Source organism: Dermacentor variabilis, chromosome 2 (assembly GCF_050947875.1).
Source record: "Dermacentor variabilis isolate Ectoservices chromosome 2, ASM5094787v1, whole genome shotgun sequence".
NCBI classification, from domain to species: domain Eukaryota; kingdom Metazoa; phylum Arthropoda; class Arachnida; order Ixodida; family Ixodidae; genus Dermacentor; species Dermacentor variabilis.
In genome coordinates, this window is record NC_134569.1 from 57040552 (window position 1) to 57068069 (window position 27518).

Sequence of the window (27518 nt, forward strand, 5' to 3'; positions counted from 1 at the left end):
CGTCGCCTTCTCGCTCCCCGGTGCCGGCCCCTCCGGACGGAGGCCGGAGGAGCGCGAAAAAACGAAGCGGACCTCAGTCAGTAGCGAAAGATCGAGCGGACCGCGTGGAGACTCGACCTGCCTCTGCTGCCGGCTTTCTCTGGAGAGCGCGCGGCGCGCTTGCTGGCTCGCTCGCCTTGGGCCAGGCCAAAACCGACATGCTGCTGCTTCCACTGCCGGTATGACTGCCTGTCACGCCGCTCTCTCGGCCCTGTTGCTGCTCGTGGCGGCGGTCGCCTGCGGCCGGTCGTCGTCCTCGGCCACGCCGGCGGACAACAACGAGGACGCGCCTCAGGTGCGTTCGTGCGAGGAAGTGCAGATGCGGTGTGCACAGCGCAAGGGCTGCGGCTCGGCGTTGCACGCCTACCTGTACCAGTGCAACGAGGTGATCCAGGCGGGCGCCTCGCAATGTCCCGTGCCCTGTCAACGCGCGCTGGCCGCGCTAACTTCGACGGACGAAGGCCGCGGCCTCTCCGACTGCGAGTGCGGCGAGAACGCCGTGTGCCGCAAGAGCAAGCTCCGCGTCGAGGTGTGCCGCGAGGCCGTGGAGAAACTGACCGCTCCGGGGGCGCGCATCCCGTGCAGCGTGGCCTTCTGGATGTGCGAGGCCGAGCCCCAGTGCGGTACGGCGCTCGCCTACTACTACCGCTACTGTCGCGGCGCGTTCCACGGCAAGCGGTGCACGCCGAGGTGCAACAACAGTCTGGCCATCCTCAACCGCCAGCCGCGATCGGACACGCTGCGCTCGTGCTACTGTGACGGCTCCGAGGAATTTCCCTGCCAGAAGATCCGCGACAGGACAGACCAGTTGTGTTACGGCAGGCAGGAACCATCCACGACACCCAAGCCCACTTCTGCGGGAACCGCTGTGCTTCCGGCCGGATGGCCACAGCTGACACTCGCAGTCACGCTGCTTCTCGTCGCTGTCGCTACGCGGTGAGTACTGACGGCTGTCCCCGACGTGTTGGACGGTGGTAAGCTAGTAAAGCGGTGGGGAAGCCACGTCCTAAAGAGTAATTTATTAGCGAGTCACGTACGCCAGTGTAAGTCGATGCTACTGCACGATTGCAGTGATCTGGGATGGAGAGTTCGTTCTACTAACGGCACATGACAGCACGCACGTAGTAACCACGGAATGCATCAGTTCTGGCAATTATCTTTTATTGAAATCGACAGAATAGGGACGTCACTTTCGGCTTTCTTTGCCTTAGATTGCGCTTAACCTGACGCTTGGAAGTCGCAACAGAAAACCTGCTTACGAGATACAATTACGGAAGATCATACCCCACCTTTGCATATACGCGCGTATGCACTACCAACGCCGCAAACGTGTACCGACAAACTATCGTTTTCAGGTAGCGATCACAAGCTCGAATATGCACCGAACAAGAACGCATCCAAAACCGTCGCGTGGCGGGCTTACTAAACCCGCTTCTTGGCTGGTGTTCGGTCGGTGTGAAACTTCCTGACAGGTTTACTGCACCACATATCACCGCAGTTTCCCTTTCATAACCTAGACGAGAAAGGATCGCGCCTTGTTGCGTTTTTATGTCCCGAGTGTTTCTTATTGCCTCGCAGTACACGTGCGCGCGCGACGATAAAAGTATCGAGACTGCGAAAGAATGTGGGTAGTTTTACTGCCCTGCCCTGCGTGGCCACGCGACCTGTTTCGTCGTATAGAGCCAACTCTCCCCGCATCTTTGCATGACTTTCTGCTAGAAGCATTATGCGATGCCTTGATGCAGTCCTCCTCAGTCATAATCTCAAAACATCACCAGTTTCTATATAGCGAAAACACTAGGAAAAAAAGCTTATATAATACGCAGCTGTGAACGTTTCCAGGTCTTTATGAAGGGACATGTCTGGGGGTGGGGCAGGGGGAGGAGGAGGCACGCGTCTAACGACGTACTATATGCGTACGATCGCAACGTTTAACGCGAGGCCGGCCTGGCGGTAAATGTTTTGTGGCGAGAGACTGAATTCATGAGCACTCTCCTGTTGCGCACGACCGCTGCATAGATAGTGCAGAGTGGTTCTTTTCTTTTTTGTGTGCTCGTGTGGAAGTATAGACACCGACAGCAAGAGATCTACCTCCATAGCAGCGTATCGCGCAGTGTATGCAGACGACGCGACTTGTATTGTAAGCGCTCCGTTGTTATTTGAGTAGCCAAGATGGCCACTTTCACTACCGCATATGTTCTTACTACCTGCAGTGAATATACAAGAAGACGTTATCTGAAGAAGAACGGCAGATTGGGAAAGTTGGTGGTTTTCCATAATGGTTTGAAAACAGTGCTAAAGACGTACACCGGACAACAGAATACGTTGTAAGTCAGCGCCGTGTGTGGCCCATCCTCTATTCTGTTGTTCGGTTTGCGTCTTTAGCGCTGTTTTTAAATATTATGGAAGACGTTAGCGTCGGTTATCTCGTGTGGTACGAGATAACACATGGTTGATGAACGCCGTGATACAAGCGTCTTTAACACGAGCGTGAACTCTCGAGGAAGACAGTGTCACTCGGAGCTCAATCCATGCCTGTTATATGGCCCCATGTCGGTTGCAAAGGTCCTTCGGCTGACCTCTACCTTGCAGTTTTCTGACTTTAACATGTGCTCCCTACGCCGGTTGTATTGTTTCGGATTCAGGAACTCACTGCTCGCAAACAAAAGACGTGGGAATCTTCACACGGTGTTCACTTTCCCAACAATGTCTCCCAGACTTAAATATGCCGCAGTAGGATGGAGTTCAACACGGCATTGCATGCTGCAAGCGAACACCGTTACTTCGATCCACATAAGGAAAGCCTGGCTACGAGTATGTATTCGCGTGAGTCTGTAGCGGAAAGTAAATCATTCCGTACTGAGGCAGTAAAAATTAGTTTTAAGCCAAGTTATTACTCAATCATACTGAACGATACATGTCCACATAAAATTTCATTGCCGTTTTCGTGCGCATGACTATACACCAGCGCAGCCCCGAAATCGCGTCTTGGCTTCACTGCTGTGCATATGTTTTAACAAGGCTGATTGCCGTCGAAGTTCCGACAGTTTACCTTGCATGCACTGATTGCATCAATCCATGTATGTTTAATCGTCGCTTCTTAGTCTTGTTGTAAATGCGCCTTGATTAATCCGTAAAAAACATGCAGAAGCACGCGTTTATAGCTAAGCAACGCTATGGGCCTGGATATCATGCAGTACTGCTGGTATTGCAGGATTATAACCTGTAATATCACTGCCAATGTCGCCCGCTCAAAGCATTAACAGGTGCATTGGCTGTTCAGAGTACCGTCTCTCTCTCTCTCTCTCTCTCTCTCTCTCTCTCTCTCTCTCTCTCTCTCTCTTTCTGCCATAGAAAGCATGTCTGTCCAATCTGATCCGGCGTTTGCGTTTAGTGTAAATGGGATTTGGCAGTAATGTGCCTGGTCACACAATGTACATACCTGAGTTTGCAAACGATGCCGCTCTCTTCCAAGAACATTTACACTGCGACTACAATGTGCTGACACATACACATGAACACATCAACGCGCGCATGCTTAAAGCTTTCGTCATGACGATCCTTCAGTTGTGAGGCGTCCACAAATACAAACTAAGTGGACTAAATTCTCGTCATCAGCGCCACAGGATGGGATTCACTTACGTGCTGCACAAGTAAAATATAAATAAATAGTTTCTCGTGTAAGGGACATTCAAGCGAACTCGATGAAGCCACGTTCGATCACGCCTATCAAGACCACGAGCCTGGGCTGTTCTATGATAGGTTTAGACCATCGGCATGTGGCTACGCTGAAACTCGCGCGTTTCGATTCTTTTGTCAACGCTAGCAGTAACCGCCACCGCGACATCCCGGCTGAGTTGCCAAACTCTACCGCTGAACACTGTCACTAAACAAACGTCGTTATCTCAACATTTTGCGCAGCAGCGCTGGGAGCAACTACAGTCTTGGGAAATCCTTTCAGAGGCTGTCTGCAGGCTATTCGCGATGGCGTCGTTCGACTTATCTTTCACTTCCTCTACACCGGCGACCTTTCCTCCGTCTCATCAAGGATGACTTTCTTAAGTAAACGCATTACCTTTGCCGTTGCGTAAGCCAGGCACCGGGCCTTCGAATAAATTGCGTCCGTAATGGCAACCCCATTACGTCGGGACTTCTACTGCGCCCCCCCCCCCCCCTGCCCTGTAAGAGGTCTTCACCTGCTGGCACGCGGTGAGACCGCGCCGACGGAAAATAAGTTCTTCCCGGGTCGGGTCGTCTTCCCTTCTGGGGCGGAAACCATTTTGGGAACTTGGCGAGTTCTCGCAGTTTTTTCGCCGATAATCGTTCCGCCTTTCCGCTTATGTTGTCCCCATCTCGACCTGAGAAAAAGAAGTAACAGGCATGAGAAGGGAGGTAGGGGGTGAGGTCGTGCCGCTGCTGCGTAAGATTCCAATTTCATTGGATCGATCCAGGAAATGGGAGAGCTCAAGTAAACGCGTCGGATTCCTTCGCATCGCCACGCGAACACAAAGAGGGACCCGGAGTCATTTTTCCGCCGCAATTATCTCGGAAGAGAAACCGGATATTACCTTGATGCGCGGTGCGCTGCTCGCTTCTCACGTTGTCATTAAAGCTATTAAACTAGCGCAGATACCGTGAAGGAGCACGCAGGAAGTACGAAAATAAAAGAAAAAGGCTATTTCCCCGCGTGCGACCGTGTGGGACCGCGTCGAGCAATTCCTACCATGTATTTGCGTGCGTATATTATACAGTTCGGCTAAAACCGTAAGGTAATATCCGGGTTCATTTCTGCGATGGTTTCTTCGTTTATGCAATGAAATTAAATCTCCCGAAGGTGCACTCGATGTTCTCGTGTAGGGCGAAGCCTAAACGAAATGGCGGAATGGCTCTTGAGGGGGAGGAAATAACATAATTGAAAACACTATAGCATACTCGTCAAGTTATCAAATTTCACAATTTGCTCCTGAGCTCGAAGGCTGAACTTGAGATTAGAATATTTCCTAACAGCCCCGGGCGTCGATTAGGTATGAACCTCGGTAATAACGTATAATGCCTTAAGGGTCCTGGAAGCTTTTTTGCAAAGCGCACCGGTGTGTCGTTCAAGGTATATAGGGCTTCAGTAATAGAACAGAGAGCGTTGTGATGCGGGACAAAGAAATAAAAGAAAAATACTCATTTCGATGGGGGTGAAATGCAAAAACGTTCGTGTGCCTTGCATTAGGCGCACGACTGCGCGTTAGATAATCACAGATGGTCAAAATTAATCCGTAGTCCCGCACTAGGAAGTGCTTCAATATCAGATCGCGGTGTCGGCAGGTAAGACCACAGAATTTATTTATTTTTTAACGGAAAGCAAAGAGCCACAGCACTCAGCACCGCAGGCTTTCTGCAACCCACACAACGCCGTTTCTCGCACGAGCCTAGATCATCATGAGACATGAGCAAGACAGTACTGTACATTTTCTAGATAACATCTGTTACACCTGGAGTAGCATGTCGCTAGGTTAATCTTCCCGGTTATCATTAAACTTCCTCTCTGGTTTGCGCTATAGAGTACACAAGATTGTTTGAGTAACAGAACATCATGATGAAGAAAGAACGACGATGACATGAGAAAAGGAATAGCCATAGCTTAAGCGCAGGCTCAAACCAATAGCCCAGCTGCTTCGAGCGCGATGTTATACAAACAGACTGGCGCGAGCCGTATTTTGAAATTCGACGAGCGAGAATGGCCGTACACCGACCGCAGTCTCATCTCCAGTCTTATAAGTTTTGTCAAGCGAGCAGACCCCTGGTTGTTGCTGCGCCCTTTCGCACCACTGTTACGGCGAGGTAAAAAGCGCATGCGCCCGCTTGTTCCACGTTTGTCATCTGTTAGCCTCCCAGCTTTGACGACGAAGATGTGAGATACAGAGGGAATACTTCAGTCGCACGTAGCCAACAGGTCCACAGTGCGCTCATATATCTCGATAATCGTAAAAGTGCAGTAAACGTGCGGTCGCTTGTCCCGAACTCTGACCGTTAAAAACAATTTGCTGCCATCTGTCGTCGTCTTCCATGTTATAGTAATGTCCAGGAAACCCTTCTCCAACCTCCTCCCACAGAGGGCAGCGTATATAAGAAAGGCAACAGTACAACGCTCAAGTATGGCGTCTGTCAAGCATACACGCCTTGTGAGCTTCTTTCTCCCTCCCCCCTCTCTCTCATTTCTTTTTTATTAAAGCTTGCTGCTCCTACCCAATCGTAGCCTCCTAAAGTCTTAACAGCCAGCCGTTTCCTGGGGTGTAAAACTGAGCGGAGTCGTGTTCCTCAAACATGGCGCGGCGTAAACCGCGAACTGTAGTCACTCTTAGCGCGACGACACTGTTTTACGGGAATGCCGACGTAGACGGGTCCGCGTTGTACATGTGTGTGGTATAGAACGTGCGCTAAGATGCTGTCGTATGTCACGTACGAAACGTGCGACACGCTATGCTTCAACTCCGGGCTCGATCTCAAATAACCAGGGGATTTATGACGCTGAGCGGCAGACAATTAAGAGCGCCGCTGCAGTATAGTTGAACTTGTTATAGCCAAGAGATCATCTTGCCCCGGCGGGTACATTTCCTACAGCACGCTATATATCATCGCGAAGTACAGCCACAATCGATCTTGCCTCATCGTTTTCCACCTCACTGCCACTGTTTGTGCTGTTGATATTATAGGTTTTGCTGAGCCGACATGGCACATAAACATGAAACCCTAGTGAGAATTCTTGACTATGCTTTCAGTTTCGTGATTATTATTTTCGCAAGAACATATGTGTTTTGTGCTCGGAACTTAGACGCCTTCACCACCGCTTAAGGCTCTTGAAACAGCGCCTCCAGTTATCAATAAACCTCATTAAAGCCCGCGAAAAAGCAAAAAAAAAAGGAGCAAGGGATTTGAACACATTTATTTGCGCAAACTTTCGTCCCACATTCGTTTCTGACTTGTTGTGACAGCTAGAATATTATACGGTGAAATTCGGCCACGATAGCTCACTGGCTCGTTCTGCTGGTGAGTACGAGGTCGCGTGTTCGATCCCAAGATGCGGCGGCAGCATCCTATAGTGGCAGCGGAACGCAAAGGCGCTGGTGTATCTCGCTCTGGGTAAGAGTTAACAAACCACAGGTGGCCGAGATTAACCCAGAGCCGCCTGCTATAGCGTACTTCGCGGCCCGGCCCCGCGTTGCTCTACGGGAGCGTTAAAACCGGTCGATCGATCGAGGTGTACAGTAAAATAACATAGCGACAGTGATGCAGCTACGCAGTATACGTTTGATCTGCAGGGCGGCACCCTTTACGTGGTCGTTAATAAACCGAACGGCAACCCGGAACTAACACTGGCATGCGTATAGCCTGACAGCAACGCTTTCGGACCGTTGCCTGTAGCTAGGTTGGAAATTTGCAGTGTTGCGTGGGCATTGCAGCGGTGACCTTTTGTTCTTGCATGACGCGTATAGAGATAACACGCTGGCAATATCCCATTCTCTTGACGTTTCATCCGGGATTACCCCAATTGCGTTGCCATCAATTCTATATGTAAGGTGGTGAGTAGACATGTTTTCACAGGCGTATAAATCGTCTGCAGGTGCGTTAGCAATCAACGGATGTCTTTATCGGCAACAATTTTCTATACTGTGGTTCAATGTGTGAATCGAATGTTCATTGCTCAGGAGGGCACGACCGTCGTTCGGATGTTGCTGCGATAGAGAGAGAAACCAAGGACAGGAAAGGCAGGGGGGTCAACCAGAAGAGCACCTGGTTTGCTACCCTACACTGGGGGTGTGGGAAAGCAGAATAGAAAGAGGACAAAAGGGAGAGAGTTAAGCACTGAATGCGTGTGGGAGGGACACTATACAGAGGGACACTATAAACGGCCTCTTAAGCAGGTGCACTTCAAGTATTGCACTAGTGCACGAATCGCTTTTCGTGCCAGTGACGGGTGTGGCCACGGTCCGAGTATCTTTGACTCGGTGAACGGTCTCGAGTTCAGTCGGTGCAAAGTCGCCCGCAGAGAGAGGCGTTGTACATCGTAGCGAGGGCAGCTACACAATAGGTGCTCGATAGTTTCCTCGCACCCACAGGAGTCGTACATCGGGCTCTCGGCCATTCCCAAACGATAGGAGTGTGCCTTCGTGAACGCCACTCCCAGCCACAAACGGCACAGCAAGGTTGTTTCGCCGCGGGAAAGGCTAGATGGCAGTGTAGCCGTAGCGTGGGGTCCAGTTTATGTAATCGGCAATTGAAGGCACTTGAAATCCAGAGATCTTGTGATTTTTTGCGTGAAAATGGGCGAAGTTTCCTGGCAGCGTCCGACCTCGATAACGGTGTGAAAGCTTGCAGCCTGACACGATAATTCTGCTAGTTAGGGCACAAAATAAAGGTTGACAAAGTGTAGTGTACGCGTACGCTAGAATAATGTTTCCGTGAAGCTGCGCAGTCATATATGTGATAGCGAACGCAATAAACTAAAGCCTTTGCGAAATATTTTTCTGGGGAAGTGCGCGACCTGACACTACTACCGTAAATTCTGCGCACAATTGAAACTTCTGCTTCATATTTTAGCTGGTCAAACTCACTGCTCGTATTACATGTGAGTACCAAAGTTTGCTCGTTTTGTGACCAAGAACGATGTGCGCTTTAGTCGTTGCACCTCTAAACTGTCATTCGTATTATAGTCAGGTTCGCATACTGTATGCAGAATTTAGTGGTTTGTCTGCACAGCTCACCGCTAAATTATTTCCGAGGTTCCAGGCCCAAACTGCCCTTAATCTTGATGACGCTTCGTTAACTTTAGGCGCACAACATGCCGTTATGTGCTAACATGACTTCAATATGATTTTAACATATGCGCGTGTACGTCGTCACAAAATATAAGAACGAAAACGATTAACATAGCTTGGCCTGACTGGCGGTAGGTTAACTGCTTTCTTCGAAACTTAAGAGAGAGAGAGAGAGAGAGAGAGAGAGATTAAATACGAAAGAATGTATCGCCAGTTGCATGCAGTATCGGTATTTAATTGCGATATTTATGGAGAGAAAACACGCATGAAAGATAGCAGGTGTCGCGCCTGGTTGAATACCGCACACTTCGGGATAGGGGGCAGAAAGATAAGAAGAAATGCAAATTTTTTTTTTCATACGCCAAGACTCAAATTTGTGCAGCCATTACTATTCTGGCTTGATTTAGTTGCAAGCAGTCTTGAAACGGTGGCGGCTTTCTTCAACCAGTCAACGACTCCGCAGAGACGATTTCATTTAACCGGCGTCGAATTAAGGACGGTATGTTAGTGCTGCATATCCCCGGTACACCTACTTGGAGGCGCTGTGCGCCATGGCCCGCACCACCAGGTGCCACGAGAAAATACGCAAAGTATTGCATGATAACAATTACAATGAAAAGGTACAGTTTGCCGTTTGAAACCAAACGCAATCATCTTTCTTTATTCCTCTGCTGAAGCGTAAGAACAAACTTTATAGCACGGACATTAACCACTTCTTTAAACCGCACCACGTTGAATGCCTATCAGTGGTGCCCGTCGCTCCCAGAAAATCGCAGAAAAACGGCAACAACTACAAAAAAAAAGTCTTTTGGCGACAGTAAGCTAGGCACACCTTTTTGCTCTATATTCTCCCACTTCAACTCCTGAGCGGTCATTAAAATGGATGGTCTTGCGTCGGGCACGCGCGCTGTTACTAATAAAGTACTTCCACGTTGAAGACTAAAATGGGCGCTCTCGCGACGCGGGACTAATCACACGGACGCAGCCGCTATGAGAAGTGCAATTTGGCCGGGGCCGCACTTTTCTTATAATTACTTCCTAGTCTCAGGGAACGCCTCGTCTCCGCACTGTGCACGACCCAGTACTCGGCCTTATGAGCTCGGACATGTCTCCCGGTGCGCCGACGTCATTCCGAAACTAATGAACCTTCCATCGTCCTAACAAGAAAAGCCGAGAAAATCTCTCAAAAATGGTGGGGAAAGACAAAAAAAATGTTTGGCTACATGTGCTGCTGGCTGCTATATTTACCACGGTCATAGGTGCGCTGTATGACCTTCTCCGGGACGGCTTCGCGAGGTGCTCAAGCTGACGCAACTTCTGTCTTAGCCTGGCCGTCGCATCACATTTACACAGAATTAATGCAACGTCCTCTGGGTCGGCAATAACAGTTTAAGTGCCGCTAATGTAGTGCCCGAGCTAAGCCTTTCTTCTTTTTTTTTTTTTCGTTGTGAAATTGAGAATCGTTATGTATAACTGTTATCTGAGCAAAGAGTAAACAAATCGGCAGATTTCTTCCAACGTTATTAAACGCACAGTTAGTCAACACATACACGGCGAGTTGAGAGCTGCAGCTACGCGTATAATGTGTGCTGTCGTCGTTGCAGGACTAGAACAGAATAAGTTTAATATCTGGTATATCTACGTTATACAAATGTCAAATGCAAATCTTTTAGCGGATGTCTGCAAAGTTAAGCCATCCCTCGGTTTCTGCAAGTCTGTTCGCCGATGTCATTGCATGACACTAAAGAGATTATAATATTAAGTTAAGCTGCATTACGAAATTGGCATTCTAGAATACCGAAAAGGTCACTTGCCGCGACCGGAGGCTCGGCAATCTAGAAAATAAGCAACGACGACAGACGGGTAGCGACGCGGCGACGCCCCTTTGATGTTCCTGCATTTGCATCCTGTGATGTCATGGTTTTCTAGAGTCTCTTTCTGTCTAGTCAATTGTTTATCGATAAAGAAGGAACACATTGCATTCTGAATGAGCCAAAGACTCAGCTTAGAAGGTATTGATAACTTTTTCTGCGCTAAAATGGGCCCAGATGCGACAGAATGCTTTGAAGTGTGTGAGGTCACACTGAAGTACGGAAATACTGTTTTGACGCCAAATTAAAAAAGAAGAGAGGGAGGTGAAAGGAGTTTTGGGGGAGGAAGGGAGGGGGAGCGAACCACTTCCACAGCTAGTGACTAAGATTTATCCGCCGAAGCAATAAAAATGTGGTTTCGGAATAGTACTCCTGCGGTCTAAGCTGATTCGCTGCTTCTATATATCGTCCACTGGTACTTGCATTAGTTATGTGTAGTAAGGTGATTCTAGCCCTGCACGGAGAGGAAGAGAACGAAATAGGCAAAGCCGCGTTAGTTCGCGTGTCCCACTTCTAGCGCCAAAGAACAGAATGGCGGGATAGTTAAGGAGACACGAAGCGCGCAGACGACGAGAGAGGATGAAACAAAAGGCGCGACTACTGCGCGTCCGCTCGTTCGGAGATAGCTTTCATCCGGCACGGCGAAAACGAAGCGCCAGGCAAACTCACTCTCAACGACCCTGCGTGTACACAGCACAAACACACGCAGAAAGTCAGCCCAGTCGTAAGTGCGGCGCTTTTCAAGCTCTCCGTGAGAGGGACAACAATAGGCGGCGCGGACGTTTAATCTTTCTGGTTGCGCGCGACCGGCGGCATGTCGCGGACGGCTGTCGGCCGGGCAGGCTAGCGAGCGAGCGACCTAGTGGTCTCCGCTGAGCAGCGACTCTGTCCCTCGCTCGCGCGCTTGAAAGGCCCTGTACGTACTAAGGCCAGCACACCGCTGCTTCTTCCGCGCGGAGGAGAGGAACGGATAGAGAGATTCCCGCCCAGCGGACAACGACGACACTGGGAAGACAAAAGCTTGCCGCTGCCCAAGAACAAAGCGGCGCTCGCGCGCGCGCGCTCTCCCGACTCTTGCCGGGAAGGGACAGATAAGGGCCGGCCGATTGGCCCGCGGAGGACGACACTGCCAGCCGACGTCGGCCGGCGGCGAGCCTGGTTCTGGCGCCTGCAGGCGAAGCAAGCGACGGAGAAAAGAAAAAAAAAAACGAAAGATAGAAAAAACGAGGAAAACGACCGATGCTGGCCCAATAGAGACATCAACTGGTCGGACGAGGTAACCCACGCGCCGCTGCCGGCAGGCCGGCCGCCAGTAGAAGCCAAACGAGTCTGGCTCAGGCACCTCGAGACTGGAGCGCACGCGGCGGCAGCAACGTCAAGAATGGAGAGGCCTCCCAGCTGATGCTGCTGATACTGCTGCAGTGTTGCTGGCGCTTTGGCAGCGGCCTTGCACTGCTCTATGAATGCTATAAAAGCAGCAACTGCTCGCTTGTCTTGGTGTGCGCTAAGCAGCTCCGCGAGGGAGGGGTTAAGAGCGAAAAGCTCGTTGTATGTAGCGGGGAAGAAATGGCCGTCGCTAGTGGGGCGTGGTCGAAATTGCGTGTCTGGTATTGACGCCGCCGCGTGGCTTGTGGGCGGCGACCTGAGGCCTGGAAAGAACGTCCGCGGGAGAACACTGAAGTGTGCGTGCGTGCGTGTGTCAGCGTTAACTGGGAGCGGGGTGTGATCAACGGTGAAGGATTAGGGACTCATGCCGGGCACTCTTTATTTTTCTTATCTCTGTCATCATCCAGCGGTCGGTTGCGTGCTGTGGTCACGTTATATTGAAAAGACCCGTCGGGGAAGAGGGTCGACGCGCGGCAGCGTATAGGCCCCATTACCGCTAGTCGGTTGACGGGCACGTTGCGCGCGCACGTGCCAGGTACGCGCTTGCGTGGTAAATAATACCATTTCACATGTCGTTCAGTTACAGGAGCCGCGTTTCGTAGCGATCCGTTTCTCATTGATTTCGCCCTTCGTCATTCGCTCGAAAGCCCGGATCTGTAACTTTGCGCGATAGAAGAAAATATGAATGGAAGATTAAATGGATCGTTAGAATATACGAGCTGGTCAGTTAAAAAGCTTTACGACGGGTCTCCAGCGCTTGCTGTCAATTTTAGTGTCGGCCGTAACTTAAGTTTTCTTACGGTCCATCATGTCTCCTCAACTACTTGGAAGCACCAATAGGGGCCGCTAAGACGTCTGCCTTTCGTTATTACACTAATTATCAACATTGGTCGATGTTCCATAGTTCTTTCAAAGCCGGCCGTAAATTTGTTTCTACTAACTGCCGCTCTGTTTATGACTCGCAATAAACGTTATAAGATCAGAAACGATAGCATCCCATTGACTTTTCGCAGCGCAGAGCTCTGTGGGCAATTTCGCGGCCAGACAAGGAAGGGGTGTGCGCAGAGTTACGTCGCGTTCGTGCCGTGCGTGGTGCTGGTGGCGGTGGTGACAGCGGCGGCCGCCAACCTTCAGAGACAGCGCCCCGCGCAGGCGCGCTCCCGTGGTGATGGATCGGCACCCGTAAACTGCACGCTTCCGCTCGGCCTGTCTCGCGGAGTTTATGTGACGTCTTCGTAAGCCCTCGCCATCTTTCTTCGCTTTCTCGCCGCTGCTACGCCGAGAAAGCAAAAGACAACGCGATACTAAAGAAAGTCAACCCCACCGCCAGCTCAATGTGTGTGAGGCCCGTAATGGAGGAGAGAGACAAGCACGCGCGCTCGAAGCCTATAGCGTTTGTTTTTGCTTTCCCTCTCTCTCTCTCTCTCTTCGCACGCTAGATCTGTCGTTTGAACGGGGTTACAACGAGCGTTTCTTTTCCTGGTGCTCTTGTCTCTCCCCGGCCATCGCGACAGCAGCAGAAGGAAAAATGTGTCTGTTGTGCGTAGCTGTTGGGGGGGCCCAGCGAGGACCCGTGCTTGCTTGGAAGAGCGCTCGTAATCGGCTTTGAAGGCGCTCACCGTCTCTCACCCCTCCTCTGGCTGCTGCAAGGTTCCGCGAGAGCCCGTGGTCCAAGCCTCGCCACGAATGAACGCCGCGCGGTGTCCGCCCCGGGCTCGTCTTCTGCTGGCCGTCTGCACACCCCGTATATACAAGCGGCAGAGCCGCGGAGGGAGATTAGCGCTGGCCGGTGTAACCGGTGCGGCGGAGGCCGGGGTCGCCGCACACCGATGGTCCGTCGTCATCGTTTCCAGATTCCCGACACCCCGATGTGGTGGGGCCATCTTTTCGCCGCGTCTGTTGTTCCTTCCTTCTCTCGACTCGACGGTTTCGGCGCAGTGCTTGGGGGATCACAGCCGAGCCGAGATTGCGGATTGCGGGCCGCTGGGCCGGGAGAAGGATGACTCCTGTTCTTCCATACCGCTGCGCCGCGTTGTCGCTTCATGGCGGCCGGCCAAGCGAAACGTGGACGGCACAGGAACTCTGGAGCTCCGTTGTTAATACCATGTGCGTCGCAATGTCGAGGATGTGGCTGCAGTAATCACGGACGCGAGAAGGGGCGGTGTTGAACTACCTGTGCATTGGGATTTCGAGGATCTCCTAAATGATTAACAGAAAAAAAAGAGTAGTTTGGCTGACCACCAATGAGAAAGCAGAGTGGGGTCGAGACACAGGAGCTCTCTTCTTAATACCTGTGCTTTGGAACGTGCTGGTGTAGCCATGGAATCGTCAAAAGAACGGAAGTAGAGCGGGATTGGTGTAACGACTGGGGGATTTGTGAAAGGATCTTGGGAATGTGTCTGCAATCGTAATAAGTCAAGGTATAGGAAAGTGTACAGGGGAAGAGCTTCGTAATTTGGGCCATAGGTAACTTCCCTTTGGTGCTATCTGTCTCTCTTAAGCGAGTTCGCAAGCAAAACTCTACGCTGCGCTTATAAAATTTGTACTTAATTTTTAAAGTGAGCACGTTTTCTTTTTTGCAAATATTGAACCAATGGAACTACTAAAAGCAAACCAACATTACTCGTACAACCAGTTTCATTTTGATCAGACAAAGCGGAAATCAAATTCACTCATTCGCCGTTCCACCATCGAGGCGACAATGCGTAAGTATTTTATGGCTGCAAGTATATTTACCTGCTGTCAAAATCTCTGACGAAAGTTACGTCAGAGCTGGCGTGCAGTTGAACTAGAGACATGCTTCGCGGAAAAAGTATAGTTATGCTATAGAAGCTGTTTCTGAGCTGTGTATAATTTTTTGCTGTACTCTTGTGTGGTTGAAGACGAGCAAAATCTTAAATAGCATTCTCCTTCTCTGTATATCTACCTCTTCCGATCCTTTCCCGTTTCTCACACATGCACATTTCGCGCCTTTTCGCATTGTTGTTATGACTTATTTGACGTTGGGTCTTTTGAACTGAACAGCATTTATGGCTAGGCTTCCTGCGATCTTCGATCACTTTTACCTCTGCGAGGGCACATGCATATCGCAACGGGCGCACGTTTGAATTGTCGATCGCCCAGCTCTTTAAATTTAGGGAAGTTGGATTACCTCAAGGGTGCCACGGGAATGCTTAACACAGCACTTAGCTTTTAAGTTAACTTACGCCGATTCTGAACTCAAGCGGCCCTGCTCTCTCTCTCTCTCTCTCTCTCTCTCTCTCTCTCGCATTCACTAGTTCCAGCCGTTGCATGCAGTCGCTGACTGCCAGGGCCAGCACGCGCCCAGCATGGACATACTTGTCTCGAGTGAAAGACGTCTGTTCGTGCAAAAGGGGATCTCAAAGGAATCGACCCGTCAACGTTTTTCACCAAAAGTGCGAAGGTCTTTTCTGATGTTCGCACAGGGAGCCAAACGATTAAATGCCATTGCGAATTGGTGTATCTGTGTATTTTATGTACGTCCTAGCGCTAGACACGCGTTCAAGAAGACGTGCCGTGGCGTATATATTCTGTTAATTGCAAACCACGTCGTTTTACGTAATGTTGGGGCCCCGGAAGCACAAGACGCTGTTGATTCCGCATTACGAACTCGCATAAATTATCCCGCCACCACCGCCATGAATGATACGCGCGTCTTCATACTCAGCAGCAGAGCGCCGTCCATGGCCGTTGTGCGCCATGATCGAGTTCAGGTGCCAGCACACAGCTTCGCGTCTAAACCTGCGCAACGTCCAAACACCCACGGCGCGTCCACGCGGGGTGGCCACTGGCTTGTCTCCGCGATACGTCGACGAGAAAGATGAGCGGTCATTACGGTAATAACGGGCCCGGCACAGCATCCCCCACCCCAACCCGCGGTGGGGGACCTTTATCAGCTCAAACGCTCACGGCAGCGTGCTCCCGTGCTGCGGGCCAGGCAGAGTCCCTCGAAGCCACACACATGGGTCTTATCGTGAGCCACGCAGGTCTCGGGCCCCCGGTTCCCAGCAGCCAGTTTGGAGCGCATGCGCACCGCTTCCTCGTGGCGGCCGTCATTTGCGGCCCAGCGCCAAACAAGTAACGTGCAGCTTCAGCGACAGCGTTAGGGCGGGAACAGGCATCGTCCCTGTCCTCATCAAGTCTGCCTAGTCCCTTCACATAGCATCGAGAGCTTCGCCGCCAGGATGTCTATAGGACATGTATACAGCAGTGGATAACTCGAGCCCATTGGTTCGGCCGTAACCCGGCAGACGCATCTGGAAGGTTGGCGAAGAAATGCGTGTGGCGGTATTGTGAGGACCTTCCTCTCGCAAGACGCCGCGACAGCGCTCAGCTGTGGTGCATGTAAGTGCACCACGGGCCACGGAAGTACGTGGGAAAGGGACCAGATGTCTGAGGAACCTGCGCGCGTGGCCACCCAGCGTGAAACGAGACCGCGGCAGCGGAGCGGGGACACCCGCTATCTCCCCCTCGCCGCTGCACTGTGCTTGCCGCGTGCCCACGCAAGGCGGTGAACGGGAATGCGCGCGCTAGCGCGCAAGCGTCTACGCGCGCACCGATGGAGTGCGGTGAGGGAGGAAACGCAGGCGTGAGAGGCGCATAGCCAGTGCGTTATGACGTAGCCCCCTCCCCCCCCCCGTCCACACCCCTCCATCTTCCTCCCCCCAGCACGTACGTACTCACGCACGCACGGGCGTACGGCCGGGTGCACGTGGTCCAGGGGACCTACCGCGGTGGTGGTGGTGCGTTTTGCCCGATGAAAAGAGAGCGAGAGAGAGAGAGAGGAACTCACGCGCGAGGACAACCTGCTCAGCCTCTGTGATCCATTTCGCGCTCTGCTATTTGTGACGCAGCTGGCGGCTTCTTGGGAACACTCCTGAGATCGCGGTGGTTGGTGGGCGACTAAACCGCGAAAGACCCCGAAAAAAAATAATAATTTCGGGGAAAGACGGGTGCGTTCCCAGGTATTATGAGACCTACGCTGGACTGCGTTTCTTAGCAGTTCATTGACCCTATTTAGGCGTAAACCTTAAGATGTGTTAGTTGTAAATGTCGGCACTTACGAGATACACAATTCTGCGTGCATTATAGCGTGACACCGCTTCCCTGACAATGTTTGCAGACCCTGTCGGTCTGCAAGCCTTTCGTGGTGCCTGCATCAAACAATCTACATTGCTCTCTTAGAGATAACCTTTAAAGTTTTAGTATTAGTTGACAAATTAGCAGCTGTGGCATGCGCGTCTAATGCTGAAAGAAAGACAGAAAAAAGTGCACAGAAAAGAAATGGCGACGTAACCGTACGTATGCGTTCCGTTACTTAACACGGAAAATGTCTTCTCTGCCAAACCACGTTTATCGCATTGTTATTATTATAAAATAGAAAGTCATATGAGTCAAATCTAGTCATTTCTCTTCCGCCATGTTTATGGGTCGCCATCTGCGGTGCTTCAGCTCTGCAGCCATCGAGTGGCTGCTACAAATCTAGTCGGTGCATCGCAAACATGAATGTATGTGCACTTGGGAAACAGCCGACCTGACGTTCCACATACACCGACGTCTCAAGTAGCGTTCGAGTAAAAAAAAAAGGGGGGGGGGAGGAAATATATCACAGACGTACTCGCGGTCTTTCGCGTGTGGGTGTTATAGTCACAGGGACGACGGCAAATATATGGCCTACGCTGCAGCGTAGGCCTATAGAGATAGAACTTTTGAAGCATCTCTGTTGAACAAGTGTGGCAGGGGACACGGTTCTTCCATTTCCGGCACAATGATGCGAGACAGAAAATCAAAAAAGGGAGACGAGGTAGTTGCAAACTGTACGAGAAATCCCGGCGCGCATATTTCTTGCTTCCGTCTCTCGTCTTGAGAAGGGAGAAATCTCGACAAGTTGCGTTGTGCAGGATCGGGAGAGGAAAGGCGTAGAAGCAGGAAGGCAGAAGTAAGGGGCTTGCAGTGAAAGGGCTTCAGTAAAAAGCAGCCTTCCACTCGGTCGATTCTTACACGGCTTCGAATGCAGCTGCGCCTATACTATAGGTCTTGTGTCTTGATATTTCTTCTTTCTTCCGTGGCGAAAAAGAAAGGAAGAACGAAAGAAAGAAATAAAGAAAGGTACCAAGTAAAGTGGGTTTCGCGTACTCCACAGACACATGAAAAAAAAAAAAGAGGCTGTGCATAGGCGAAATAAGTATTCCGACTGCATTCAAAAACATACCAGAGTCAAATGGCTAAAGGCAATAGAACAAAGAAAAGGTGACATTTGGCCACTCGGTTTCCGAAACGCGGCGCCTTGCCGGTAGCTGGGATAGGGAGAGAGCGGGCCTCGGTTACGGTTCTCCCGACATCTGACTCTCGCATCAGATTCACTTTATTGACAAAAGAGACGGCGGTCCTCCACGCATGCCCGCAGAGTTCACGACCCTGCGGCCAACGAGTTAGGTGTCCTTCCAATTCACAGCACGAAGAGCACGACGGCTGCAAGAAAAGAGCCTGGGCCTACTCACCAGCTGAAGAAGGCTCGGCATCGGTATGCTTTCTCCGGATCGTAAGGATATTCCTTCAATCGGATTGACTCAACCCTCCGCCCCCCCCCCCCCCCCAAACACACCTCCCCCTCTCGAGCCGAGATGGCTTCTCCGCTAAACACAAACATATAGACACACGCGCGCCCCACACGTACGCACCGAGTGGAGGAGAGATCGAGGGAGCCCTGACAAACTGGCGGCTCCTTTCCCGAGAGTGTCACGGCCCTTCCCAAATCCTTTTCTCCTGCCAGTGTTTCCCATTACGCAAGCGCGCGCGGTGCTTTCTTTAGACGTTTGTGAAACTTTAATTTCGTTGTCGCTCTTGCTGCTCGTTTTCTCGAGATCGCGGTGCCTGGCGGCCGTGTGGCAAGAAACTTCTTTTGACTTTTCGTTCGGTATATAAAGCGCGCTGTTGCCGCCGCCGAGCGGGGAACTTGAAGACTCTTTCGCTTCCGATCCCCGCCGCAGCTGTTGCGTAAAACGGCACGGTGCGCGCTGCCTCCAAAGTAAGCAGCGAACCAAGGGCCCGGTGATTCGCTTTTCTCCCTTTTTCTCCGCTGTAGGGAGCGTAGCTGGTTCCGCGTAGCGTAAACCGCCCTGCGCTCGAGCTTGAGCACGGGAGGGCCCCCGAGGGCAACGTCGAGACGGGCCCGGGGGCAGAAAAACAGAGAGAGGTGTATTCGAAGTGAGGGCCTGAGATCGTCGCCGGGGCCGCGAGACTTCAACGAACGAACGCGAAGTGATGCAGCGACGAACGTGGCGGAGCGCGGTGGCCGAAGCCGCGGCGTGAAGAGACCTCGTCTTCTCCTTCCGCCCGCTGCTGCTTTTCCTCGGAAACGTTCCAAAACCGGCTTCGGGCCATTTTCTGCCAACATCTCTCTCCCGCCAACGCTAGTGCCCTCTTCTAGGGTTTCCTTTCTTTTCTTCTCCGAAGCAGACGGCGAAGTTCGTGTGTGTGTGTGAAGGGAGGGCGAAACGGTGTACGAGATTCTCACTCCCTCGAGTTTTGAAGCCGCTGACGCGGAATGGAAAGAAGAGGATCCGCAAGCAGAGCCCTGATTACGTCTTTACTTTCCTTTGACCTGACCGTTCTTTGCTTTCTTTTCTCGTATCCTCTCCGAATCCTGAGGGACAACGAGAGAATGAAAAGAAAAACGCGCGCCTTTGTATGTTGTGAGTAAGAAAAGCAGGGGGGAATATAAAAAAGAAAAAGAACAAAACTCGACTGGAGTGGCAAGCCCGAGGTACGTGCCGCGATATAAATTAAAGAAGAAAAAGAAGTTGAGAATGAACCGTACGCCTCCTGGCACCGTATATACGTGGATAATGAAAGCCGGCAGAATACGAGTCGGGCGGGGAAGGGGGAGGGTGGAGACGTTAAAAGAGCACGGAGAGATGTGCGCTCTCGCTTTGCTTATACGAAGCGTATTGCGGCGAAGAGACGGGGCGAGGCAATTTGCCTTGGCGCCTCCGGGTGACGCGGCGTGCGCGCCGAGGCAGGTTTTGACTTCCATCTACGGGGCTAGGCGACCGTGGCCGCATGCAGGGGGATATTTCAAGGAGGGAAGCGGCAAGGGGTGTTCCAGGAATCGAGAGATGGTCTTGCATGGGAGCCCCGGTACACTGCGGTCACGTGACGACCGAGTCACGCTGCTGGCGCGTTGAAATTTCCTAGGCGTCCGGAGTAACTGATGGGATCCTGGACTGGCCGACTAATTGCCGCACAAAAGGGCCGGCAGGCGATTAGGCGACGCGAGAGCCCCCCGGTGGGTGCGCGCCACAACCAACGTTGTGGAGCTGTTGGCGGGTGTGGGCGTTTCGTGCCGGCGCATCTACACAGCGTTAAAGCAAATGACTAACCGCTGACCATTCAGCATTCATTTTACCTGCCCTTCGCATACACCAGAAAGGCCCCGTTTTTTTTGTTTTTTTTTTTTCTGTGTGTGTGTCCTGCTTTCTTTCTTTCCTTTAAAGGGCCCCTCACCAGGTCTGGCCATTTTGAGCTGACAAACGCAGAGCATGCAATGCGCGATAACGATCCTGTCTGCAAAGTATTGCACCGCTACGCGCCGCGGAAAGATATGAAATTTCAAACCGAACGCCGTTTTCCCTTCTCCTTGCTGTCGCCGCGCTCCAAGCCGGAGGATGACGTACACGTGCTAGCGCGCCTACGTAAACGTGTTTGTGAGGTGACATCGCTCGTGGTGACATGCGACTTCAAGAATTATTCAAGGAAACATCTGTTATTTGTGTAATATGATGCTTCAGTAGACGAATTAAAGCTTAGAATAATAATAAAACACACAAACCGAATGTCTGCGTGTTTTTTGTTTTAATTCGCACCGCAGGAAGAGAGGTGTACTTCCTTTTCGTCTGCCTTTTCCCTATCTGTGCAGTCGCGCGCGCAGACACCGAAACTATGTCATTTTCTACCGTGTTTCAACGCGTGATCATGCTCAGTGATCCGCTTGTGTCTGCCTCAGTATTCGTGTAGCCCTGACGTATACCGCTAGTCAGATGCCCTCGTGCACAGCGCGCAAAATCGCGCGCTGCACGAAACGAGACAATATAGAGTTTTAGGTTAGGGGACGCAAGCGGCTTGTGTACGCATGCGCAGTACCGTGGCCCCTAGTTCTAGCGTAGGTCTGCGCATGCGCAGTACCGTCGCCTCTAGTTGCGTACGCAAGCTGCTTGCGTCCGCTAATCTAAAACTCTCTAATCACAACAGCTCGCGCGCGACGCCGTCAGCGGAAGTGCGCCGCGCCGTAAAAAAAAAAAAAAAAAAAACAAGTAGAAAAGAATGAAGGCGGGGCCCGTGGCGCATGCGTTACGCGATCTTCGAGGTCCGGTGTGAGTGAACGCAGGTAAGGAATTTCGCTTGCGGAGGCTAGATGGGGCAAGTGGAGAGAGGGCTTGGCAGTGGAGCTCGCCTTCTGAAAGCATGGCTTCGCGGCACTTAAATATTTCTATCTCGGCTATTAATGAGCCGATTTGAAGATTTTTTTTGCGACAGAACGCTCCCTAGAGGACGCGTAACGACTTCCAGAGTATGACCAAAATTTGCTACGGGGCCTAGTGAGGGGCTCTTTAACGAATGGACATAACACTTAGCATAAACTGGCGTCTAGCAAAAAGCAGAAAAAAAGAACTGCACCGTTAGCAAGCGGCAACTCTGTCTACCTGCAGCAATGCATGACTTTACGCGCATTCTCTCTATGTCTCTCCATACCTTAATTAAAGGAACAGGGAAACTATTACGCGCCGCAAATGTATCGGTCAGTGTGTGTACACATTTGCGTGTTTTTTTTTTTCTCTTGGTTCAACACCTCTGTCACTGGCATATGCAAATTTTGCCGCTGCTTATGCGAAGCCAACACGACATCTCATTCTGCACAGCTTTCGACTCTATCCGACACCTTGATATTGAAGCTGTACAAACAGACAGTCTCGAGCACACCGATTACCTAGTCACGTTAGCCCACTTCGGTGTTGCTAGTGGCCTGGTGCGCGGGATTTAGTGAGTGCATACCTGCCCTCCCTATTTCCCCACTTGCTACCTTCGCTCCTTCTTTTTCTCAATAAACGAAGTAATTCATTCATTTATCTTTCGACGCTGTAATAGTTCGCTCGTATCCGTTTTCCCCATAGCAAATTGAAACATAGTCTCCTCAGCCGCACTGTCTTTCTCTTGCTTTATTTTCTCTGGCTTCATATAGCGCGAAACAAAATTTCATGCACCGATCAAGCGGCCGCGCTGATACCTTATCGCGCGATTCGCTTCAAGAAAAAATGCGCTCTGAAGCATCAGCAGATATATATCCGACAGACATTCCACCATAATTAAAGCGCGTACAATTCCTCATTCTAAGCGCTCTTCTCTCGCTATCTCATCCTCCCCCCACATCCAAAACTTTCTCGAAAAGACAGCACGCTTTGGTGGGATGCACAGACCAATCCACTCTTGTCCTCATTTCGTCCATTATATTTAGGGCACCCTGGGGCATCCGCAAAGCAGATACTGCGGCGGTTATACCGATAACTCCCATATCTGACGGATTTCCCACACTCCCAAACGTACCTCGGAGCCTCCCTGTCAAAAACACTCCGCCGCCTTGCCCCACTTCGCGTTGGAGCTGGCTAAATTGATCTCCTGCCCTCCCTGCAATACTTCAGGAAACCCTAGCTACGCATAACAACGCCGTCTCGGAGCCATAATGCACTGGACTAAGTGATAAATAAAGGTGTTTGCTCTATCTCTGACTCTCATAATCAGGGGAGTGCTCTGTTCGACCTGTTGCACCGAACTATTTCCGCTACCAAATTGGCAAGGCATGTTTAAGCGCACTTCCTCGCTTCCCCATAACATTGCTGTTTTTCAGTACAAGTCCTATAGTCCGCGGTTGTACCCACTTCAGTCTTGTGAGATAGACACAGACGTCCGTGCGATTTCTCCGAGTTTGTTTCCGCTTCTGCCTTTCTACTTGTTTTGTTACTCTTCGCAACTCGCGTCTCAGAGTGACCGCTTGTAACCGAAGTCACCGAAGGCGAGAGAAACTCACGGGGAACGCTATATAGTTTCGGCAAGTCCCGTCTTCTTCAGCACACGTATTTATAGACGTGGGTCCCTCTTTGCCCCCCACGTTCGTTTGGGCACACTTCCGAGAGGAGAAATAGGAAAATTGACTTTCTCCGGAAAACAACGCTAAGGACGGGCGAGAGACAACAAAGACATTGGGGTAGGTGGGGGAATGGAAGCGAGCGGCGGAGCACGGTCGGAGGAGCTGAGGGGAGTGGCCGCGGCACGAAATTGGACGCCGCGCATCGCTCGATAACACTCGCTCAACCGCGTCTGGCGCCAAGCGCGGACGTGGAAACAAGGTCCTCGAAGAGCAGCGACAGCACCACAGCGTCTGTTGAGAGACGAAGTGGCCTACACGGCGGAAAGAGAAGAGTTAGAGATGAAACAAAAGAAAGAAAGAAAGAAATAAATAAAAGAAGCGCCACACTCCGCCCGCGAGGCCCTGCCCCCCGTCTAACTGGCTGTTCTCTCGAACGGCAACAAGCGACGGTCAAACAAGGCAAACAGACCTAGGGTCATAATATATATATATATATATATATATATATATATATATATATATATATATATATATATATATATATATATATATATATATATATATATACACGCACGCAACTTCGCAGAACAACGCTCGCGCGTCTCCCGCTCTAGGGATAGCTACTGAGTGGCCGCGGTAAGGAGACAGTTGTAGATGACCCGAACGGAGGCGCACGCCGAAGAACGCCGGTCAGCACGCCGCTTTTTTTTTTTTTTTCGCCTTTTAGGAGGACGCAAAAATAGCTCATCAGCAGCGTAAGCTCGCCACTGACTCAGGCTCTGCAGGCGGCCGGAGGTGACGCGGTGCGATGACTTTGTTTAGCGCTTGGAAAAGCGTGATGAATCCTCGAGCTATAGGAGGCTGACTATATACCCCCGGCGCGCCGCATCGGCTCATCGCCACTGCAGTTTTCCTTCTTTGCCCGTGGCAGCCGGAGTTTTCGGAGCCGAGCCATAAGCTCGACGAGATCTGGCCCCGCGCGCGGCACATATATGGCAGAGGTGAGCACCTAAGGCTCCTCTTGCCATCGGAGCGTGGCCTCAGTCAACGCATTCTGTCGTCACCGAAGCGCTGCGGGACGGAGCCTGTGCGGCCGCGTTCTATATTGGGCGCACGTAGAAACCGGCGAGCTGCAGGGAGGGACCGACGCATACACGTAACACGGCCTCCGAGCGGCCTGCAAATTTGCGCGGCAAGCGCGGGTGCTGCAGAGCGCGAAAAAGGGTTGCCGCATCGCTGACTCTCCCGAGATGCGCGCCTTTGCTACTGCGGTCCCGGGACATCCGGTAACGCCGCGAAGAGGCGGCGACCGACTTTTAACGCGTAGCAAGCTGCACGACATCACCCGGGAGCTCTCGCAATCTTCTTTGCCTTTGTTATTTGCATACCGGGCAAGCTAGACTCCAAATTTTCTGCCCTTACCATGACTGTGCTAACTTGGCGCTCGAAAGTAAAGCACTGCTGAGCACACACTTGAAAGGCAACGCTGTTCTGACTTGGCAAATGCACACGCACACACACGCACACACGCACACACGCACACACACACGCGCGCACACACATTCTTCTAAGATTACACATCCCCTCTCTAGCTCTGCAATGTGACCGGCTTCCCACACTTCATAGACATAATCTTTCTTTTTTTTCATTTTGACACTTCTAACGAAAGCATAAAATCAGTCTCTATCGTAGCGTTTTACACTTGTGATGTAGCCGAAAGCTTTACGCGCTCATTAAAGCGCGCCTGAATGCGTAGCAGCTGCGTAGTTGTTTCTAACCATCTATTCATGTGGTAACGTTACGAAGCCATCACTTTAGGAGACCCAAGGAATTAACACGGGGAAGGCGGGGATGTTAAAACATCGCATATATGCTAAATGAAACGTTCGGGTATCGTTAAGTCGCACTGTCCTCGTGCGAGTAGCCACATAAACAGAAACAATTGTGACGCCTATACGGCATTGCACAGTCGACATTATATCGGAAGTGAAACGTGTGACGCATGTGAATTCATTTCTCTCAGATTGTATGCGGAGCAAATGAATATGTACAAAACAACGCCACTACTTATGCAAAAGTACACTCAGATTCAGATTGAGGCCTCCAATAGGCTTTGCCTACAGGTACGACATGTGTTCGATTACTTGTTTTTCAATATGAAAATAAATCATTCCAACTCCAAAATTCAAAGAAAAGGAAACATTTTACCCTGAGATTCGCTGCAGAATCGCGTTTAGCCGAGAAATCAATGACGGTAGCTATATATACACCTGGACCAAAGGGATTCCTCGGCGAGAGACATAGAGAGATATTATTTTTAATGAACCTTTGAGACATTCGGTTGTCTATCCGTGTCCCGTGCTACCTACGTTGGTATGGACGACATATGAAATGGCGCCAACATGCACGAATTCACGCCTTGCTCAAGTCGGCTGAACTGCTGGCCAAGGCCACGAGTCCGAAAGAAGGCTAAGAAAAGACATTAATGTTTCGCGTGCGGTGAGCAGGATTTACTTGGTCTTTTGTCGAACTGGAAACAACAAGGACATCTGTGTATATTTCGCACAAGACACAATGCTCAAAGGAACGCGGACGAGCGCAGCCTTAATGCTACGGTTACTCAGTGGTCTCAAAAGTTTTTCATTCCTTGTCGTTACAGGTGCAGCCCGTGCAGTGTCTCTGACGTGACGTGACCGGCCGTGGAGAAGACCGCGTGGAAAGTAGCCGGAAGAAGTGGTGACGCTCCGACACAGACGTCGCGCCGTTCTCTCGCGCGCGAGCACGGTCTGCACCCAACAGCGGATCCCTTCAGCAGGGAGCTGAAACTTTGCCAAGATAAACTGCACCGCGCAGCCGGAGGAAGGAAGCAGCGCCTTCTGGACATTCTCCATGCGTTTCTACCGCCGGAGTGCGCCATGCTTGGACCTGTGTTTGGGGGGTGGGAAAACGCGAGTGCGTGTGTGGTCCGCCGCGTGTGGGTGGGACGACGGCGTTAACAGCGTCGCACGAATCGTCGTTCGAAGGTGCAGAGCCGCGGCGGGGCGACCGTGTATACACCGCGCACAGAATTCCCCGGTGAGATCGAAAAAATGGCATTCCTAAGGCAAACTATCCAGAAACACCGCGCGAAAGAAATCGCGCGTCGACCGAGGCCATTTGTAAGAAAATACGAAATATAAGATAAATAAGAAATAAAGAAAGAAAGAAATAAAGAAATATAGAAATAAAATAAGAAAGTCTATATGTAGGAAAAAGTTTCTGGCGGATCACGCGCTGTATAGACCGCTGACTCGGGGTGCCAGTGCTCCCTTAGTTAGTGGAGCAGTGCTCGAAGTTGCGCGACAGTCGAGTTAATACCCTGGCTTGTTGCGAAAACGTGCTTCATGAGGAATCGGTCTCTCTGGCGCCGTATATATGGTGTATACAGCCATGGACAAAGCCATACACGGAGCGTGCTTCGCAGTCGCGGCTGTGATTGAGCTCGCCCTAATTGGGCGAGCTCAATCAAGAAGCGCGTGCAGACACACGAAAATGTCCAGTTTTCGTTATGTTACCGCATCTGCGCTGTTTGAACGCAGCCGTACGTTCCGTTTGGTTTTGTGCGGGGTTGTATGCCCAACCTACTCCCAGTTGTCATTTCAATCTAGCTTCCTGATTTATCGCGCCTATTATTTTTTAACCCAACACATCCAACGCTTCCGCTGCGTTCTTTTTCAACATATAAAGGACGAATCAGGGAGTCAGGTTAGATAACGGTAGGCTATGTAGACGTAAACTGAGTGTACATCGAAAGTAGCTTAGGCCTCCTTTGTAAGCGAGCCAACAAGAATGAAATTTGTCTGAGTCAAAGTGAGGCACACATATATCGACGTTGTGAATTTATTGTCTTAGAATATATATTAGAACTTCGCTCAGGGAAGCAACCTTCAGCTTGCGCAACAATGGCAGCATTGCCGTCTATTTGTGTAAATAATAAAGGTATCTTCATAGTATAGTTGGTATAGTCATCAAGATAGGCAATGTATCTCTATATGGCATAACAGAAGCAGGCATACGGGCAGACTCTTTACGAGCGCGCGAGAAATGTACTGCACAAATCGTGACGCGCATTTGGATGTATATAAACTGACACCATGTATGCCAGTAAAGTTAGAGGTACCTTCGCTGCGAAGCGAAATTGTTGGGCTGTCAAGTGTTCAAATAAATAAAAGTAGCGGACTCTTGCGAGTCCTGACCTTTTCTTTTTTTTTAAAC

The 27518-nt window shown here is 50.9% G+C and overlaps 1 protein-coding gene across 1 annotated transcript; it reads left to right on the forward strand.

The window, feature by feature from the left end:
• Positions 1 to 27517, forward strand: LOC142571921 (growth arrest-specific protein 1-like). Its single transcript, XM_075680638.1, has 2 exons — positions 1 to 975; positions 25924 to 27517. Exons 1-2 carry the CDS (start codon positions 221 to 223, stop codon positions 25955 to 25957), a joined length of 789 nt encoding a protein of 262 aa, XP_075536753.1. The 5' UTR covers positions 1 to 220; the 3' UTR covers positions 25958 to 27517.
• Position 27518: the final 1 nt, after the last annotated feature.